We start from the raw sequence: 20,571 nt of genomic DNA, 5'->3' as shown, positions 1-20,571 counted from the left end.
TTATTATGTGATTTCTGCTCTATACAGAGTGCAGGTCTAGAGGGTTTATATGCAGCAATGTACCGAATATGTTTAGATTGAAGGGTGTGGTTTAAATGACCTTTTTAAGGTTGTAATTGGACTTTCTTCCGAAGGGTGAGGCCTTTTTCTTCATTGCTACTTGAAACTTCTAGCTGGAGTTATGATTCACACATCTTACTCAAGATCGTAGGATGTTTTCCAAGCAGCTTAGCTCCATGTGCTATACAATATATTCATGGTAATACTTTTCTATTTTAGGATCTGCTTTAGTACCGAGCCTGGAAATTACATCATTTTTTCTTTGGCGGACAACTTCAGAAAGAACCAATCATGCCAAAACCGGTAAGAATTATTTTGTTAACTTAATAGAGCTCAAAAGTAATCTAATCTAATGTATGAATAAATCATTATATAGGTAAAATCTGGAATCGGCTGTGGATAGGCACAAAAATGACCGCACTCCTAAGAACAGAGATTTTCATTTACAATTGTATACTGAGATATTCAGACCAATCAGGAATTAGCTTCAAATATCATGTTGTAATATAGGTTGAAGATGTTTGATTGACTTCACAGGTTATGTCCTGCTGACATCCCCTGATGGATGGGGATTATAGTGGGAAGCAGTGATTTGATGGTATTGCATTGCTTAATTTTGAACCACATGTAGCTAGATTCATGTCATAGGACAGTGATACATTGTCATTTTTGTCAGTGAATGAAGTGTGCATACATTGGACAATCTAATAAAGTGCACATTGTTGCTGTTACATTAAAGTGTAACTTTAGTCAGAAAATAAAGTCCTGCTAGATCACTTCAGGCTGGCCCCTTTTGCAGGTATAGCTATGTTTGTATTCTCCCTGTGCCTGCGAGGGGTTCCTCTGGGTACTCCGGATTCCTCTCACACTCCAAAGACATGTTGATAGAGTAATTGGCTCCTGTTTAAATTGTCCCTAGTATGCATGAATGTAAGTTAGGGGCCTTAGATTGTAAGCTCCTTGAGGACAGGGACTGATGTGAATGTATAATATATGTAAAAGTGATGTATAAGTACCTGTAGTGGTAATAATAGTAATGTAAAACATTAAAAATAAGTACCCATACTGTTTAAAATCCAGTAATACACTTTCTCAACCTTGCCTTTTTTTTTTGGCACTGTGCTGTAAATGTAGAGGCCAGTCTGCTGACAGCCTAAAGATTTACTGCTGCTCAGGGGTTCTGGGCTTCAGCAAAATGGCAACCTCTGGCAAGAAGAAGCAGGAACAATGCTGGAGGCAATTTACAGTACACTAATTTTGATTGCATAAATATTAATGTGGAATTCTGTTCCTTGCTAAAGAACATTATTTTGTTATTAAGTTGGCAACGTTCCGCTTTGCCAACTTAATAAAGGTTTTTCCTTTATTATTTGTATTATTTTATCATCTTAATGCTAACCAAGCAGAAGTTTTCATTTTGCTTGGAATTTTGTGTTTGAAGTTGCCTTCCAATACTATTTCCTATCCTGTCTCTAGCTTCATTATTTTCTGAGTCACTGGAATAGAACAGGTGTGCAGGTCAGGTAGTCAGAGTGATGTCATAACTCCTGATCTACAGGTTAATGTCTCAGAAAGTATTAAAGTATATGTATAGCCAAAACTTTTTTTTACATTTTGGATAGAGTAGGGAGGGATAAACCCCACCAGTTTATTTTATGCTGTTTACATACCGCTAGGGAAATTTCCCTTCACTTCCTGTCCTAGAGAACCAAGTTATAGGAAATCTCTCAAAGTGAGAGGAACTCCCCTTTAATGCTAGGCATACATTTCAGTTGAAATTCAAGCTGTGGCTGACCCTGTCAGAACTACCAGGCTCGACAAAAGTTGATTCAGAATCTGACTGAGCCAGGTGAAGAATTGCCACCTAAATATTGACTACATCCTTTCAGATGCAGTCACTGTTCAGGTAATCAAAACAGCCACAGGAGCTGCGGCTGTCTGAATACAATTGCCAGAAATGCACATTCCTTCACTCACGCTATTAAGCACAGATAGAGGAATCTCTTGATTTTCCTCATTTGGTCTGAATAAGAGAAATGTACACATCCCCAGAGCAGGTGTGTTCTTCAGAGGATTTCCCTTTTTCCCTTTAATCTGGGATCAATTTTATAATTTTGGGTTTCTCCTCACTTTGTTTTGGTACACATGGATTAATGAATATGCTGTACACCTGCTCAACTCCATTCACTCTATTTTCTACCAAAGTGAAGCACTGGTTCAAGTTTGCATTCTGCATCTTTTCAAATCATGATATACCGTAAAGTAGGTCCTGCACCCCCCCCCCCCGTGCTCATATCCATAAGAGGACTGTTGAATGTTTGTAAGCTGTTTGCCTATGTACAGAAAAAGATTGGAACTGGGAACTGCACACCAGTACAAATAGAGGGGTAAATTCACCCAACACAGACAGCAATAAAAAAACTTGACAGCGGGTCTAACCCTACCCCACACCATTCAGTACAAAAAAAAATAGGTTTGCCTAGTGATACACTTAAGGCAAATAAGGCAAATGGATCCGCTTGACAGCCAGTTAACTGGCATTTTTCAGTAGTAGAGCCTAGTACTGGAATCCTCTGTATTGTCTCAGTACAGCTTTCCCCTGTGTGGAACAATAAAGATTGTGGCCTTAGCAGATAAAAGCTGATTTCTGAGTGACTGATATTGATTACCCCACTCCACTCTTCTTTGCAGTTATGTTACTGAATAACTCAGTTAGACTGAGACAACAATCCTCTTTAGAATAGTGGATGTAACCAGTAAATGTTCTGGGTTAATTTTTACGTGACCTTACAAACTCAGGGCAGTAAGAAAAAAAGCTGGGAGACTCTCATGCAGCCAAAGGACCCACTAAGTATTTATTACCAGCAATAGGTGAACAAAATGATCAGATGAATGTCTCAGGAGTGCCATAGTCCATTCATCAGATGCCCGCAAAACTGAAATGTCACTTACTTTTCCTTGTGTCCATGGTATGTGGAGCTCAATTTCCCAGGTTCAGATTGTGTGACTTGGTATTTGTCCTCTACAGTCCGGTGTGCAATGATTTACAGAGGGAAGTGACTTTCCTCTCACATTGTAATAGAACTTTTGTGGCACATTTTTTTGCTTCCTGATTTCTCAGAATATTATATTACGTAGGGGGCTGTTATACATTCAATATAGGCAGAAATATGGACAAATACATGGATATATTAGAGTTCATGCACACAGGGCTTTTATAGGCATATTATGCTTAGTGTAATTTTCTGGTGCTTTCCAGTGACTGGGGAGCTCCGCATTCAGCTATATTCCAGGCTGTATATGGCTGGGCTGTTGTAAAGGTTGATGGTTCTTTACATCGTCATTGATCTGTGCATGCATGTCCAATGTAGTGATAGTTCTGTATTCTCAAATTACATTAGATGCACAGGTAAATACCAATGCACAAAACACCGGGAAATTACACTAGGCATAAATTATGCCCATAAAAGCTCTATGTACATGAACCTTTAAAGCAGGGCTGTCCAACCTGTGGTCCAAGATGCCTATGATTGCCGCCCAAAATAAAATTGTTAGGTTACCTAAATATGTTGGATTTTTTATTTTTTTCTGCAAAAATGTGTTAATGCTTTGCAAACATGTGGTTGAAAAAAAAAATTGACATTGTCACTTTACTGGACTTTTATAAGTTTTATCTTCCTAAAGAAAAATCTCTTACTTGCAATTGCACCTTAGTCATGTCCTCTGTTTTCGGTAGCACCTATGTTTTTTAGCAACTATTTTCAAGGATGATGCACAGGAAGTGCAAAATTAGAACCAAAATATCTGATGAACACTTTAAGAATTCATTGAGAATTGCTACTACATCCACTGAACCAGATATTGATGGGGTAGTTGATTAACAACAGTGTCAAATATTGCACTAGTTTTATGTTGCCCTCTTTTATTTTTATTATAACAAATATTACCAAAAATAAGTTTTCATACTCAGATGGGTACATTGTCTATTTTAGTGATAGTTATTTTGTGATCTGTCTGACTTTTTTTGCTCATCAGCTATCCTTATTGTTAGGCTCGGTTCACTCTGCCGCGACCTGAAAGTCGTGTGACTTGCAGTTCGACTTTGCCAGGCGACTTGAGTATTACTTTGATAAAAGTATAGAATAGAAGAAAATAAAAGTCGCATAGAAGTCTCCTTGAAGTAGTACAGGAACCTTTTCTGAATTGGGAGCGACTCCAGTAGTGTTAATTAGGACAGCTTTCATTGACGAACATGGGATTTTACATGTCACGCGACTTGGGCTCTCACAAGTCGGATCCCAAGTCGTGGCAGTGTGAACCGAGCCTTAGTGTATTTTGTGTGTGGCCCAAAACAATTCCTCTTCTTCCAATGTGGCTCAGGAAGAAGCCAAGGAATTGGTAGGAAACCCTGAAAATTTGGAATAGTTCCCCCAGGTTTTTTTTTTTTAGCAGCAAGTAATTGTGCAATCGACAGTATTGTAAAAATATATTATTTTATTAAACAATTCATTAAAAAGTTGTTCCACACAGGATTAAAAAATATGAGCTCTGGTTACAAGATTTAAAAACATAATCCATCCAAAATAACAACAGTTAAGATTAGAGCAAGTATACTCAATTGGCATAGTAATGCTGCCCAGAGCTTGTGCCCAAACGCGTTTCGACCCAATACAGACATGGTCTTCTTCAGGGAATTTATGGCATTGCTAATGGATGAAAGACAATCCTGCGACCGGAGACTTTAGATCCAGATCCCTGAAACCCCCCAGGGCAGAGTTCAAGGGAGGGTTGGCTTGCGAAAAAATCATTCTTTAGGCATCCTGAAGGGCAAAACAACTGTGATTGAGTTATTGAATGAACAATGTGATCGCAAGAAGACAAATTATCTAATAACAAAAAAATGGAAGTGCATAGGATGGTGAAGAACCCATATCAGTGCACAATAGACCGCCACAAGTGCACTCAAAGCCACATCTGTTATCGTTGAACCCAAGGGAGTAACTAGGTACACCCCTGCATTAAAGTATTAATAAACCAGTTCTAGCAGCTTGCCTCAGTACTTACCTTGCATGCTGCCTCCTCTCCAAACTACTGCCCCTTCCCTTTTCTTTGTTGAGGCAATAGCAAAGATTGCCACCCCACGTAGTCACATATAGCCACCCTTTTGTGTGGGAGAGAGTAAGCTGATGCTATTACACTACATGCACGGGCAGTCAGGGACAATGGGGCATGCATATGCGGTACCCAGGGTAGCGATTGGAATTTTGAGACATGTAGTACCAAGGAGGGGCATTTATATGAAGTGATTGCTCGCTCCCCAACTGGAAGTTTGGCGGAGTAGCAGACAAGAACGCAGAGACTGTGATGGTAAAGATAACAAATTCAAAGTGTTTTAGGGTTTTTCTTTAAGGCTCCATTCACACCTGTGCGTTTTTGCTTCAGGCGTTTTTCAGGCGTTTTTATGGGCGTTTTGCAGTCGTTTTACAGGCGTTTTTGTGCAGGTGTTTTTAGATTGACTAGTGACCAATGGAAAAAAAAAAAAAAAAACGCCTGAAATCTGCCCAAAAAGAAGCTCGTACTTTTTTGAGCGTTGGGCGTTTTGCTTAAAATGTCAAAACGCTCAGATGTGAACAGGGGCCATTGAAATGAATAGGATTTGTCTTGTTGGGCGTTTTATGAGCTGATCCTTAGAGCAGAAAAACGCTCAAAAACGCCCAGGTGTGAATGGAGCCTTAGTAAGCATTTATTGTCCTCTGTTCAGCTGGTCCATACAAATGCATTTGTAATAAAAAATGGAAGGCTTTAACACTAGTACTACTTCAGAAATACTTTGCAATTTAATAACAAAATATTGCAATGGCAAGTATGCAAATAATGTGATAAATAACTATAATTAGTACTGAATGTTACCTTAGGAAAGTGACTTTTTGCTTAGCTTATTGAATAGTGTGAAGCTTTGGCTTTTGGGGGGATATTGAAAAAAAAAAAAAACAGAATTTGCCTGACACATGATTCGATCATAGAAGCAGACACAGGTTCACTTTATTCATTAGGAAAACTACACCTTTTCTACTCTTAGTAAATCAGTGTATCGTTTAAATAAGTCCATTTTGCAGGAGCCGGAGGCGCTCACTGATCATTTGGTAAAAACCCTACAGGCTGGTTGTACACAAGTCGATTGAAAGATCAACTTGTGTATAACCAAGATGCCCATATATGGATTGAAATTCAGCCGGTCACTGCTGAACCAAATTTCGATCCATGTATGGCCTGCTTTGACTGCGGTGACAATTTGTGTTGCCTGAGGTCATTGTGAACCATTGCATTCTAAGTTTACTTTAGTGTATTTCAAGAACTCCTCCCTTTTAGTAGAGGAAAATGAGTATTTGGATATGCAAATAGAGTACAAAGAGAATAATTTACTGCAGTCAACATTAGTCTGTTGACCATGAAATTGTGCATGCTTAGATGTGTAAAGTAGGAAATAGGTGAGATGAGCACTGAGAATTCTGCCCAAACTTGATTGCATTAGATAATTAGTTTATGTATTGTATACTGGCAGATCACTCTTTCAACATTCTGAAAAATATATATATATATATTTTTTTTTTAGTTTCAATAATCTTTATTAGGTATTTTGCATTACAAAACATAACAATATAAAACAAAGTAAGAAAGCAAAGCAAAAAAATAAAATAACAATAAAAATGAGATAACAGTGCTGCATAGAAGAGCGATCGCATTAATATGCAGTTAAACCCACATCCAAGACCAACTCATGAACGAACAAATTAGAAACACATTGTCTTCACAGATGGTAATGTCAAAAAAAAAGAGTACGAATGACGGGGATCGGGTGCACCCTAGCAGAGTCCCGGCCCCCCCCCCCCCCCCTCAGCACCCCACATGGGAGCAAGCTGTGCTGAGGGAGAAGAGGCACGGTCCCCCACCCGTTTCCATCCCAATGTACAACAGAACATCAAAAGGACACTTAGGATTGATTTGAAAGATATATTTTTGATCTGTCTTATTGAAAAACAAAAATGCCTCAAAGTTCAATCCACCAAAAAATCATATTTAAGTTATAGCTAGATGTTGATGGACAGAATCAGTATCTGGCTTCTTACATGACTTGGATACTCTAACACCTACACCAATTCTGACCGTTCTCCTGGAGATTTTGGTGCCCCCCCCCCCCATCTTTGCATTTTTTCTGGCATCCCCTATTTCATTCCCCTTAATTAAAAAGAAAAAAAAATATTCGCAACCGAATAGGGACACCTCCTAAAGGTCATTGCAGGCATGCAGACCAGGGAACCTAACATAAATATCAGATTGGGGTTGATTGACCCTTTAATTATGCAAATGTAAATGCAGCAATCTACATGCTGATGTCAGCTATAAGAAATTATATATGGCAGGTTGTAATAGAATACTGTAGACATTTTATTAGGGTGTTTACATGCGTACATGCTTTTGAGGACATCACTCACATACAATCAATGCTGAGGTGTAACTCATTTTCCCAACAATAGCTTTTAAACAGTGGCCTGAATGTTATCAGGGTTTGAAAGCTCACACAATGCACCTGTCATCAAAAAAAGAATTACGATTGCATGCTGACCAATGGGGAATTTGTTGTTTGTTCAAATAACTAAAGGCTTTTAGACAATGACACAATCCTGTAATTACATTCTAGTCACAAGACTAGAAAAAAATTCATGTTCTAGTGCTGCCGCTTAATCTTGTATAAACATACAAATGATATGCTAAATGTCAGTAAGGCTCTGCTTATGTGCATGGAGAATGCATTTAGCACCTATAGACATACACTGCATGTTTCTTCTGAGCTGATTAGAAAATGGTAAGGTATATAACATTACCCTTCATTCTTAGTATTTATATTTTATTGCAATTATGCTTTTATGGAAAATATATACTGATACTGATAGTTAAGGGGATTTACTAAAACCGCTGCACAGAGTATCAGCTTCTAACTTCATCTTGTTCAATAAAGCTTTGACAGTAAAACTTAGGAGCTGATTGGTTACTATTCACAGATTCTCTGTGCACCAGTTTCAGTAACCCTTCCCCCAGTGTGTCTATAACAGAATTTGTATAGCATAATTTATGGTGTTACAGGGAACAAAATCGAAATCAGAATTATTTAAAGTGCACATACACTTCTTGTTAGAATCTTCTTTATTGGCCTGTGTGTGAACACCATATGCCCCATTCAGTCCTATTGAGAGTTCAAAATCTCTCCACACGACTGAAAGGAGATCTTGGCGGATCAGAGACTGGTGAGTATTAGACAGGCGAGGGGGACTGGAGGATTAAAAAGTACAGTACAGCATTGAAAGTACAGTTACACTTTAAAACAAAGAGTAAACTTCTACTTAAATGGTTAATTCACAATTAATGGCCATTTTCCCAAATTCCTCGAAAAAAAAAAAAAATCCCCCATGCATTCTAGTATCCCCAGCATATTACATAGCTCTCCTCCTCTGTATAGGTAGTTGCTCATATCCCCATCCATACTTGTAGGCCATGCACACCCTGTCTAAAAATACTGCTTACCAACTGACCCTCACTCTGGCAGGATGGGCCAGACAGTAGCAGTATGTCCCCAGCGGCTTCTCTGGCTACTTCAAACAGTGCGCTCCCGGTGTTGATGTATCAACAGTAGCTGAGTTCAGCCACTGAGAGCGACTGAGAGAAAGCATTGTGCATGCATAGTGTTTGAAGTAGCCAGAGTGACCACTGGGGGCATAAAGCTAATGTCCGTTCCATCCTGGAGGGGAGGAGGTTTCGGATGGGCAGTTCACTGCCTACATTTATGGAGGGGGACTGAAGCAACTATTTTAACAGCCAATGAGTGCCATGTAATGTGCTGGGCATTCTGAAATACAAGATATTTTTTTTTTATGGCCTAAAAAAGGCAACTAAAGGCCCGTACACACGTAGCGATTAAATATTAATATTAAATATAAAATATATTCGGCCGCCGAACGATCGGCCGATTGTCGGCTTGTTAGTATGATGCTTCCGACAACCGACTGCGACTTTTCGGCCGAACAGAATCGGGTGTGCAGGCTATTAAATTTTTGTTGGCCGTCACCAGAACGGCCGATTGTTCGCCAGTCAGTACAGAATTCGGCCAACTAACAGCAGATGAGCAAGACTGGGCATGCTCAGAGAAGAAAAAACACATGGAAAGTTAACCATCACATGGCATCACTTCTGCAGTCGGCTGTTGTTGGCCGACAAAATTTGTGTGCAGTCTTTAGCACTTTTCAACCGACAGGACAGCACCGGACAAAAGACGGCCGATCGTTCGGCCGACATTCGGTACGTGTGTACGGGGCTTTACTCTTTAAAGTGTATCCATACCCAAAACTCTTTTTAGTTTTGGATAGAATTTGGGAAAGGTAAGAACCCCTGTCAGGTTTTCTGTCTTCTGTTTTGGGTACAACATTTTTTCAGATAGGAAGGGAGGGAAAATCTTCAGAACGAATACATACAATAAAAAGCAACTTTAGTGATTCCTGGAGTGCTCGCTATGCTGATCAACAATTGGGCATTTTCAATTTTTTTCGGGGGTCCCTTAATTTTCAGGGCATTTTTGATTGTACTTCCTCCTTCTCCCCCTTCTGTGGCCACGGCCACCGGCATCACTTCCGCCTTTGCATTGCATCCTGGGAGCTGTTTGTCATCACTCCCAGGAGGCTGGAATCAGGAAGAACTCCCAGAACACTCCCTGGAATCAGGAAGAACTCCCAGAACACTCCCTGGAATCAGGAAGAAGGACACAGCAGATTACACTGCGGCTTCAGATGCCCACATCCAAGATGGCCACGCCCAGACAGTGTTTTTAAAAGTAAGATTTTGACTAAAATCCAATACTGTACACCTCGTAAGTATGAGAATAGCGGTTCTGTAAAGGGCGATGGATTAGTATTATAGGGGTATTTTTAGTTAAAAAAGGTATTTGAGGCCAAACTGCGCTTTAACTTTTTAAAATAAAAAAAAAACATTTTTTTCTGTTGTCTGTGTTTATGTTGTAGAGAGCTCCTCCTACTTCCTGTCCTGAGGAGCACCTTTCGACCAGAGAGAAAGTGAATTTCTCCAAAGCACATACCATATGTCAAACACAAGGCCTGTGGGCTGAATCTGACCCACCAGGCCTTGTCATGTGGCCCCCCCCCACACAGTTTTGTGTTGGAACTCCATTCCGCCACCTCTGGTTCTCACCCTCTGCTCCCGCTCCGCACTGTCACTTGTGAACACAGTATCCTTCTGTGCTTACAATGGACTGCTTTGCTCTCAGTGCATCCAGGAACTAACAGATCCTGCATGTACTCACGGCAGGGACAGATCTCCAAAATCTGAGAGAGAATGATCTTCCTGCAAATGAGACAGAGCGACCCATCTACACAGGGAGTTAGTAGAGCCGACAAGGTAAGAGAGATAGATGCGAGGAAGCTTGGGGGGGTAGGGTTGCACACTGGCCATAGTGCATCTCTAAGCCCTATATTCTGTACACAACACATCTCTGAACTCTGTCTATAGGGCAACCCTGGAACTGCATTCTTTACACAGCGTACTCCTGAACCCTGCACTCGGTTTGTAGCGCACCCTAGATATAAATGGCCCTTTGAGGGCAACCATACTGCTAATAGCAGATAGCACTAAAACCTGGCAAAACTTCTAATTCTTTCCCACTATATCCAAAACTGAGATGCACTTTAAACTAGGCTAGTACACCTATAGAACCTAAGTATATGAAAGAAAACCAGGTACCAAAATTTGCCGATATATTTATTCAGTTGATTTGCAGAACACCCTGGAGACCCTACTTAGTTAGCAAAGGCCACAACCTGCTCAAATCTGAAGGTTGGGGCGTGCCTTGCCTCAAGCAGCCCACAGTGCCATGTGCTAAGCCTTGCTTGTTTTACCGCTCAGAGTATGAAGTCAAGATTTTCATAGTAAGCTCCATGACTTTGAGGATCAAAGAGCACTCTAGAAGCTTAATGAAGGTGCACACAGACATATTGTGGGCTTATGATTGAGTACTTTGTGAAGACTTGTCAAGGCCCCCTTTGGGGACCTGTTGTTACAGTTAGGTGTTTTTTTTATCAGTAATTATCAATTATTCACTGATGTTTTGAAAAGGTTGTGTACAAGCTTTTTTTCTTTTTTGAAGTTGCATCTTAGTGAAGCCTGTGGCCATGTGCTGACAGATAGGTGGATATGAGCAGGACTCCCATATGGCAACTGGCATTTCTTAAGGAAGGCATCTAATTTTATTTGCTTTTAATTTCTAAGTATAGATTTGTCTTGCTTAAACCTCATACACACTACAAGTTTATTCTTGTAAAAAAGAAACCCTGACAGCTTAGGTCAGAGCTGTTGTACTAACAATCCGTTGTTAGTACAGCGATCTCCCCGCTGAGCTTTTGTGTTCTGACCCCCGATAGAACACTCTGGTCAGCGCTCTCAGTCATTGGTCGAACCCTGCTTCTGTCAGACTGGCTTCTGTACACATGGGCTGAATGACGGTTGGTTTCTATTGAACCAGCCAATGACGCGCGACATTTGGTCCGTGTGTACTAGGGTTTCGTTTTAGTACACTGTACAGTATACTCATATATTCCTTATGCCCAGTATGACAGATAATCACTATTTTATAAACATCTTTTCAATGAACGAATGAAAATTCCTAGTATGCGTTAAATCTTTGTTTATTCTGAAATATATTACCAGAGGCTGGGTTAAATTTTGAAGATGTCTGGCAGCTCAGTACCTGCTCCCCAAATCAATGGTGGCTAAGCAGCTGCTAAATCTTCCATGTGAATGCAGCATTAAAGTATAGCTAAAGACAAAACTTTTTTTAGTGGAGTGGAGTTAGAATGCTTGTGAGTTCTTATTACTGTCTGTGCCCCTGTTAAGGAGATCCACTCTCGCTATTTGTCCCGTTTACCATTATCATTGAAAGTGAAAATAAAAGAAAATCCTAAACTTTGGGTTGTCCCCAGAAAAGTAATAGAGGGTAAATCTTCCAATTGGGACACTAGTTCTGGTGTCCCCTAGGAATTCCCTAATTTACAGGGATTTCCACCCACTTCCTGTTTGGCTATAAAAAAGGAAGTGAAGGGAAATCTCCCCACAGATGACGAAAAGAAATCTGACAGGGTTATAATCCTCCCTTACTCTAGGCAAAATTGCTTATAGTTCTACCTAAAGCCCCGTACACACGTAGCGATTGTCGGCCGTAAATATTCGGCCGACGACCGATCGGCCGATTGTAGGCTTGTTAGTATGATGCTTCCGACAGCGCATTTTCAGCCGAACAGAATCGGGTGTGCAGGCATTAAAATTTTTGTTGGCCGTCACCAGAACGGCCGATTGTTCGCCAGTCAGTACAGAATTCGGCCGACAAACAGCCGATTAGCAAGACCGGGCATGCTCAGAAAAGAAAAAACACACGGAAAGTTAACCATCGCATGACATCACTTCTGCAGTCGGCTGTTGTTGGCCGACAAAATTCATGTGCAGTCTTTTGCAGTTTTCAGCCGACAGGACAGCACCGGACAAAAGACGGCCGATCGTTTGGCCGACATTCGGTACTTGTGTACGGGGCTTTAGGTTTGATGCTGTTAGTTGAAATGATGTCTGTTGTGATGGTGGTTTATGTAACTCCAGGCAAATAGGTAAATAAATATACATTTAAAACATGCTTACAAGCTTACTGTCCAAAGGAAATAAGTAAAATTCAGCCACTTTTGTAATTCACACTACATTATTAATATACAGGATTTATATAGTGTCAACAGTTTACAAAATAGAGATACAGAGTATAGTTACAATACAAGTCAAGAGGGTTTATGGGCTCCCTGCTTGTGAACACTTACAATCTAAAGCTGGCCATACACAGACAGATTGTTAGCCAGTTCCTGATGAATCAGCTAGAGATTTGAGCCCTGGTTGGCCCTGTGGATACTCTCATGCCCAACATCCTTTGACCTGAAAATTGAAGGAGTCAGGTGGAAAATTTTAGGAACAGCAGCTGCATCCAATCAGATGCTGATGCTGTGCGGGTATTTTGACAGCTGTGGGTGCAGTCAATCAGAATACAATAGCCAACAATGAAGATCCCTTCATCCATGTTATTTATCATGGATGGGGAAATTGATAGATTTCTCTCATTTATCCAGCAGAGCTAAATGACAAAAATCTTACAGTGAATGGTAGAGCTGCTCGATTCTGGACAAAATGAGAATCACAATTTTTTTGCTTAGAATAAAGATCAGGATTCTCGGCGTAACATCATCTTTTACATTATATTATAAAAAAATTGGGCTAATTTTACTTTTTAGTTTTTTTTTTTTTAAAGTATATTTTTTTCCCCAAAAAACTGCATTTGAAAGACTTCTGCGCAAATACAGGGTGACATAAAAGATTGCAATGATCGCTATTTTATTCTCTAGGGTCTATGCTAAAAAAAAAAAAAAAAAAAAAAAATGTTTGGGGGTTCTAAGTAATTTTCTAGCAAAAAATACTGATTTTAACTAGTAAGCAACAAGTGTCAGAAAAAGGCTTAGTCTTTAAGAGGTTAAACTGCCCCCCTCACTTACAGACAGAAGTTCATTCCTCTGATCTAAAGAAAAGGAAATGATACATTGTAAAGCATTGTGTTTATAGTTATTTAGCAGCCTTAACAATGTCAATAAACATTTGCTTGGGCTCTTTTATTTTGACAGCTAAGGCTCGGTTCACATTTGTGCGATGCGGGAACGCTGTGAATATGCAGCGTGATCCCGCATCGCATCCGCACCTCTGGCAGTTCACACTGCCATATGCGATACGCAGGGGGTAACGACACCCCCAGTTGTGATCGCATATCGCAGTGCGATCTGCAAGTTCGCACAGAATCGGATCGCACTAGTGTGAACAACTATGCGGTCCGATTCTTTTGCGAATAAAAAAATGCCTCATGTGCGTGTTTGGTGCGGATGCAGTGCGAACTCAGCCATACAAAGTGTATGGCTGAAATTCGCACCGCACATGAGATCGCATGTAATTTAGGAGCAGTGTGCTCCGAATTACATGCGATCTCCGCATCCGCACAAATGTGAACCGGTGTAACGTGAGAATTACCTACCCTCGTCACTTCCGGCCAGGAACAGCTGAGCAGCGCAGCACTGCGCATGCTCACAGCCCCGGATACCTAATGAAAGAGCTGAGGACCTGACTAGTGCACATGGGCACTAGTAGGAAATTATCACGGTGTCCGTGAAAAAAACCTACCCACGCCACGCTTACATTAAAACAAGTGTGCTGCAATATAAGTCATCTCCGCTCCTGTCCTTGTCGCTCCCCTGATCTTGGCTAGTAAATATAAAAGCGGGTCTCGGCTCCGTGATTTATGTTCTCATACACCCGCCGCCGTTTTTTTATTTACTAGCCGAGATGAGGGAAGTGACAGGGACAGGAGTGGAGATCATTCGTATTGCAGCACAGCTGTTTTAATGTAAACGCCGAATTACATACAGTGCTGTGCACCCGGAAGTGATGAGGGTAGGTTTTTCTCACGGGTAGGTAATTCTCACGGAACACCGGCTCTAAGAGTGAGCAGAGAACAGCTCTGTAAAAACTGAGGACATGCTGTTTTAAGATCGTGAAGGGGGTTAATCGATATTGCAATTTTTTAACCAATAATCACGCAGCTCTAGTGTATGGTCAGCTCAAACAGGAGAGGAACATGATACAAAAGCAGATCGGGTGGACAGATTATTGGGTGGGGCTGGGGAAGACCCAGCTGGCATGGTACACGTGGGTACCAATGACATAGGCAGAGGAAGACGGAGAGTCCTAAACGATTTCAGGGACTTAGGCGCTAAGTTGAGGACTAGGACCTCCAAGGTAATATTTTCCGAAATACTACCTGTACCTCGAGCCACACCAGAGAGGCAGCGGGAGATTAGGGAAGTTAACGAGTGGCTGAGGAGCTGGTGTAGTAAGGAGGGTTTCGGGTTCCTGGAGAACTGGGCCGACTTCTCAGTCGGTCACCGGCTCTTTGGTAGGGACGGATTGCACCTAAATGGGGTGGGTGCAGCCGTACTGGGTGCGAGGATGGCCGAAAAGTTAGAGGGGCTTTTAAACTAGGGAATGGGGGGGAGGGTACAGATGTAGAATTACCCAGTGGAAAGCAAGTTTCAGAGGGCAGAAATTGGGGCATTAGCGATAGGGTGTGCGGAGCTCCTATACCCAGGGTGGGTACGGGGAAAAATCAAGAGAGCAGCCTAAAAACATCAAAAGAGGATAAATATAACCGATCAAAATTACGAGGTTTGTATACCAATGCCAGAAGCCTGGCCAACAAGATGGGAGAGCTGGAGCTGCTGATATTTGAGGAGGACTTAGATTTTGTGGGGATAACTGAGACTTGGTTTGACAGCTCTCATGACTGGATGGCGTCCATTCAGGGGTATTCCCTTTATCGCAGAGATAGAGAAAGTAAAAAAGGGGGAGGGGTATGTTTGTATATTAAGAACAGTATACAGGTAAATATGAGGGATGATATTAATAATGGAGCTATGGACGAGGCAGAATCCCTATGGGTAGAGCTTCAAAGGGAAGGCACGGCGGGGAAGGTAATATTGGGCGTATGCTATAGGCCCCCCTACCAGAGGGAGGAGGGTGAGGCGGACCTCATGTTACAGATAGGATTGGCAGCAAGGATGGGAAATGTCATTATAATGGGGGACTTTAATTATCCAGATATAGACTGGGCAGAAGGAACCGCACACTCAGCCAAGGCTCGGCAGTTCCTAAATGTTTTGCAGGACAATTTCATGGGTCAGATGGTGAATGCACCGACAAGAAGCAATGCGGTACTTGACCTACTGATTACCAACAATACAGACCTGATCACGGATATAGAAATACGGGACAACTTAGGGAACAGTGACCATAGGTCAATTGGTTTCAGTATTAATTACAGTAATAGGAAACACAAGGGTAATATAAGGACGCTGAATTTCACAAGAGCCAATTTCCCTAAACTGCGCTCGCTGCTAGAAAATATCAAATGGGATAGAACCCTGGGAACAAAGAACACGGAGGAAAAATGGGAGTGCTTCAAGAGCATACTTAACAAGGGAGTGGGCCAGTGCATTCCACAGGGAAATAAATTTAAAAGAGCAAAACTAAACCCTGGGTGGCTAAACTCCAACATTAAAATGTATATTAGAGCTAAAGAAAAGGCCTTCAAAAAATACAAGACTGAGGGGTCATTGGCAGCATTTAAGCACTACAAAGAGTGTAATAAGAAATGTAAAGATGAAATCAGGGCGGCTAAAATAGAACACGAGAGACATATAGCGGAGGAGAGCAAAAAGAACCCCAAGAAGTTCTTTAAGTATATAAACAGTAAGAAAGCCAGGCCAGAGCACATTGGCCCCATAAAAGATGATAAAGGAAAAATGGCCACTGAGGACAGAGAAAAGGCGGAAGTGTTAAATAATTTCTTTTCTTCAGTCTTCACAAAGGAATCGGGGGGCTACACGAAACCCGCTTGTAAGGCCGAACTAAATAATACACCTCAGGAAGTGCCGCCATGGCTAACAGAGGATAGACTTAGAGCTAAACTAGAGAAACTTAACATAAATAAATCCCCGGGACCGGATGGCTTGCACCCGAGGGTTCTTAATGAGCTCAGCCAGGTGATTGCCAGACCATTATTCTTGATCTTTAAGGATAGTTTACAGACGGGTATGGTGCCAGCTGATTGGAAAAAAGCCAACGTGGTACCAATATTTAAAAAGGGGCCGAGATATATCCCGGGTAACTATAGGCCGGTCAGCCTAACATCAGTAGTCTGCAAAATTTTGGAGGGGATGATAAGGGACCACATACAAGACTTTAGTAATGAAAATGGTATTATAAGTAGAAATCAGCATGGATTCATGAAAAATCGTTCGTGCCAAACCAATCTGTTAACCTTCTACGATGAAGTGAGCTGCCACCTAGATAAAGGTAAGCCTGTGGATGTGGTGTATCTGGACTTCGCAAAGGCCTTTGACACCGTTCCTCACAAACGCTTACTGTACAAACTAAGGAAGGTAGGTATGGATCATAAGGTGAGTACCTGGATAGAGACCTGGCTCCAGGGGAGAGTCCAGAGGGTGGTGATTAATGGGGAGTACTCGGATTGGGCGGGTGTGGAAAGTGGGGTCCCCCAGGGTTCTGTCCTGGGACCAATCCTGTTTAATTTATTCATAAATGATCTAGAGGAGGGGATATCTAGTACAATCTCAGTATTTGCAGATGATACTAAATTAGGCATGCCAATATCTTCTATGCAGGATGTGGAAATCTTGCAAGCAGACCTGAACAAAATAACGGGGTGGGCAACCACATGGCAGATGAGGTTTAATGTAGAAAAATGTAAAGTAATGCACTTGGGTGCCAGAAACCAGAAAGCAAGCTATTCACTAGGGGGTGAACCTCTGGGTGAGTCTAGGATGGAAAAGGACTTGGGGGTACTGGTAGACAACAGGCTTGGCAGTGGCATGCAATGCCAAGCCGCCGCAAGCAAAGCCAACAGAATACTGGGATGTATAAAAAGGGGGATTCACTCCAGAAATAAAGAGATTATTCTCCCGCTCTACAAGACTCTGGTCCGGCCACATCTGGAGTATGCTGTCCAGTTCTGGGCACCGGTCCGCAGGAAGGATGTGCTGGAACTGGAGAAAGTCCAGAGGAGGGCAACAAAAATAATTAGGGGAATGGAGGACATCGGCTATGAGGAAAGACTACAAGCACTGAACCTATTCTCTCTGGAGAAGAGACGATTGAGGGGGGATATGATATCAATGTACAAATACTGTACTGGCGACCCTAGCATAAGGAACAAACTATTCAGAGAAAGGGAATACAATAAGACACGTGGCCACTCACTAAAACTTGAGGAAAGGCGGTTTAACCTTAAAGTGCGTAAGGGGTTCTTCACTGTAAGAGCGGTAAGGATGTGGAATTCTCTTCCACAAGCAGTCGTATCAGCGGGGAGCATAGATAGTTTCAAAAAACTATTAGATGTACACCTTAAAGACCACAACATACAGGGGTACACAATGTACGGTTAAAAGCAAACACACACGCATCATGGGTTGAACTGGATGGACTTGTGTCTTTTTTCAACCTCACTAACTATGTAACTATGTAAGGGGTTGAATTGATGAAGAAAGTAAAAATTCAGTTTTAGGTATAGACTTCTACAAGGAGTTTCTGAGGATCACCTAAAGGCAGATAAAGTAGAACATAGCTGGAGAGATTGGGGCAGAGTGTTCCAGAGCAGTGGTCTTCAAACTGCAGTCGGGGGGGGGGGGGATGTGGCCCTTTTCTTGCCTTTTAGAGCTCAACAACAGGGTGCTGTTTCTTCCCCTAATACCAACAGTGGGGAAATATTCCTCTCGCCAATACCAATGATGGGGCATTCTTTACTCCCAATAATGCAGGGGGAAAAAGGACATCTTAAAGAGTCAGAGTGTCCCAGAAGTAAGGATGGGCAGAGGTTTACAAATTTGAAAAAGATGTGTCTAACAATTTGTGTCAGTATTTTTTGCTGCAAAATTACTTAGAACCCCCAAACATTATATATATATATATATATATATATATATATATATATATATATATATATATATATATATATATATATATATATATGTGTGTGTGTGTATATCAAGGGGTTAAATGTGAGCCTAGAGGAGTGATTCTAACTGTGGGGGGGGGGCGTGGCTTCTGAAATGACCATAGAGACATGTGATCCTATATAGATGGATCACATGGGCTCTATGATCATTACAGGGAGAAGAACGGCCCACTGTGTTTACAACAGCTGACCCCTCTTCTCTCTCAGTGGGGAACGATCGCGGGTGTCGTGCGACAATCGGAGCCGCCTGCCTGCTGCATCGGCTTCCCCGCTAACTGGGGCAGGTGGTCGGTAACAGGTTAAAGAAGAGGGAATGCCACACCGTGATGAACAGGCCCTATACTAACTTTTTTGGAATTGGGGTTGTACTTTGCCAGCTTTTTATGTCCCTGTCCCAACTTTTTTGAAACATGTTGCTGCCATCAATTTTAAAATTACCTGATTTTTTTTCATAGAATGGTACATTTTCTCATTTTAAACAATTGATTTGTTTATTTTCTATTTTGAATAAATAATGGATTTATGAGACTGAAATTATTGCATTTTATTTTTATGCAGGTTTTACACACCTTTTTTTTTTTTTTTGAATTGGGGTTGTACAAATAGCATTGTCTTTGAATATTGTACAGAATTCTGAATATACCCAGCAAGGAATAAAAGCTGTCCCTGGTCACCTGCATTATGTTCCATCAACAAAAACAAAATAGAAACATAATAGAAGCTTAATTGCCTTCAAGAGGACACATCTGGTACTTGAAGATGACAGTTAATAGTCATGTTTGCTAGGGAGTGAGGTAATTCAGAGTCAAAGGTTTTTATTGTTGTTTTTTTACTTTTGTTAAATGATAAATTTCTATATTAAATAAAAATAAATAAAATAAAGAGGTGTTAGCTTTCCAGTGGTGTTCCCATAGATTACAAGCGCTTGTCTTTCATGTGGAGCATATTATAGAAATACAATATAGTAATATAGTAACAATTCAGGCCTTTTGCAGCATGTATCTTTCCTCAGCCTGCTTTTACTTGAAGATGAAAAATACAATTTTAGAAGATCTGAACATCTACCAAATGAATGGTTGTGTAAATTATATTACCACTTACCCCATGAGTCTGATTAGCCTCAGGAAATGAATAATTTTGGCTTAAATGTTGACTTTTATACAAGAAACGGGGTATGTGGCCCCTAAACTGTATGGACACTTGTAATCTGATTTAAAAGCACTGTGTTGAGCTCTGTATGATTAGTGGACAATATATTTCTATCTCTATTGTGCTTTGTTAGATTAGCCTGTGGTATGTTGGATATAAATAATGTATTCATTTAATGCTGATATTATTTAACTGCATTGTATTTATAAATGGTGCTTGTAATAGTGTTAGTAAAACATGGTCTACATGAGACAAACTTTTATTTACCATATTTTACACTGCTGACTGAAATCTCCATCTGGTAATGCTGGGTATAAACAAATATGAGCACTGGTGGTTATAATGAATTTTCGTTGACGGACAAGATCTTAGGATGTAATTAGAACTTTTTGGGAGAAATTCAAGAATTAAGATGTATGACTATTGTGGATTCTCATAATAAACTTCTGTATTGGACCCAAGTTTCTCCAGCCTATGTTGGCATGGTGGCTTAATGAAGAGAACTGTGACTCTGTGGCATTGGTCTAGGGCAGGGGTGTCGAACTCAATTTAATCGCGGGCCGCATCAGCATTATGATTGCCCTCAAAAGGGCCGGTTGTATCTGTAAGACTAGATGTCCAGAGAATCCCCTACCCTTACATAA

General features: G+C 41.0%; 1 protein-coding gene across 1 annotated transcript in view; it reads left to right on the top strand.

Annotated features, from left to right (window-relative positions):
- The first annotated feature begins 207 nt into the window (after positions 1-207).
- The window catches only part of EZR (ezrin), a 144,591-nt gene continuing 124,227 nt past the window's right edge, over positions 208-20,571 (top strand). Inside the window, exon 1 of the mRNA XM_082249572.1 lies at positions 208-363. Within this exon, the coding sequence (XP_082105698.1) occupies positions 352-363 (12 nt within the window). The 5' untranslated portion in view covers positions 208-351. The remainder of the gene's footprint in view (positions 364-20,571) is intronic.

Source organism: Pelophylax lessonae (genome assembly GCF_965119305.1).
Source record: "Pelophylax lessonae genome assembly, chromosome: 3".
In the NCBI taxonomy this organism is placed as follows: Eukaryota; Metazoa; Chordata; class Amphibia; order Anura; family Ranidae; genus Pelophylax; species Pelophylax lessonae.
This window is presented reverse-complemented; position numbering and strand designations above follow the sequence as displayed.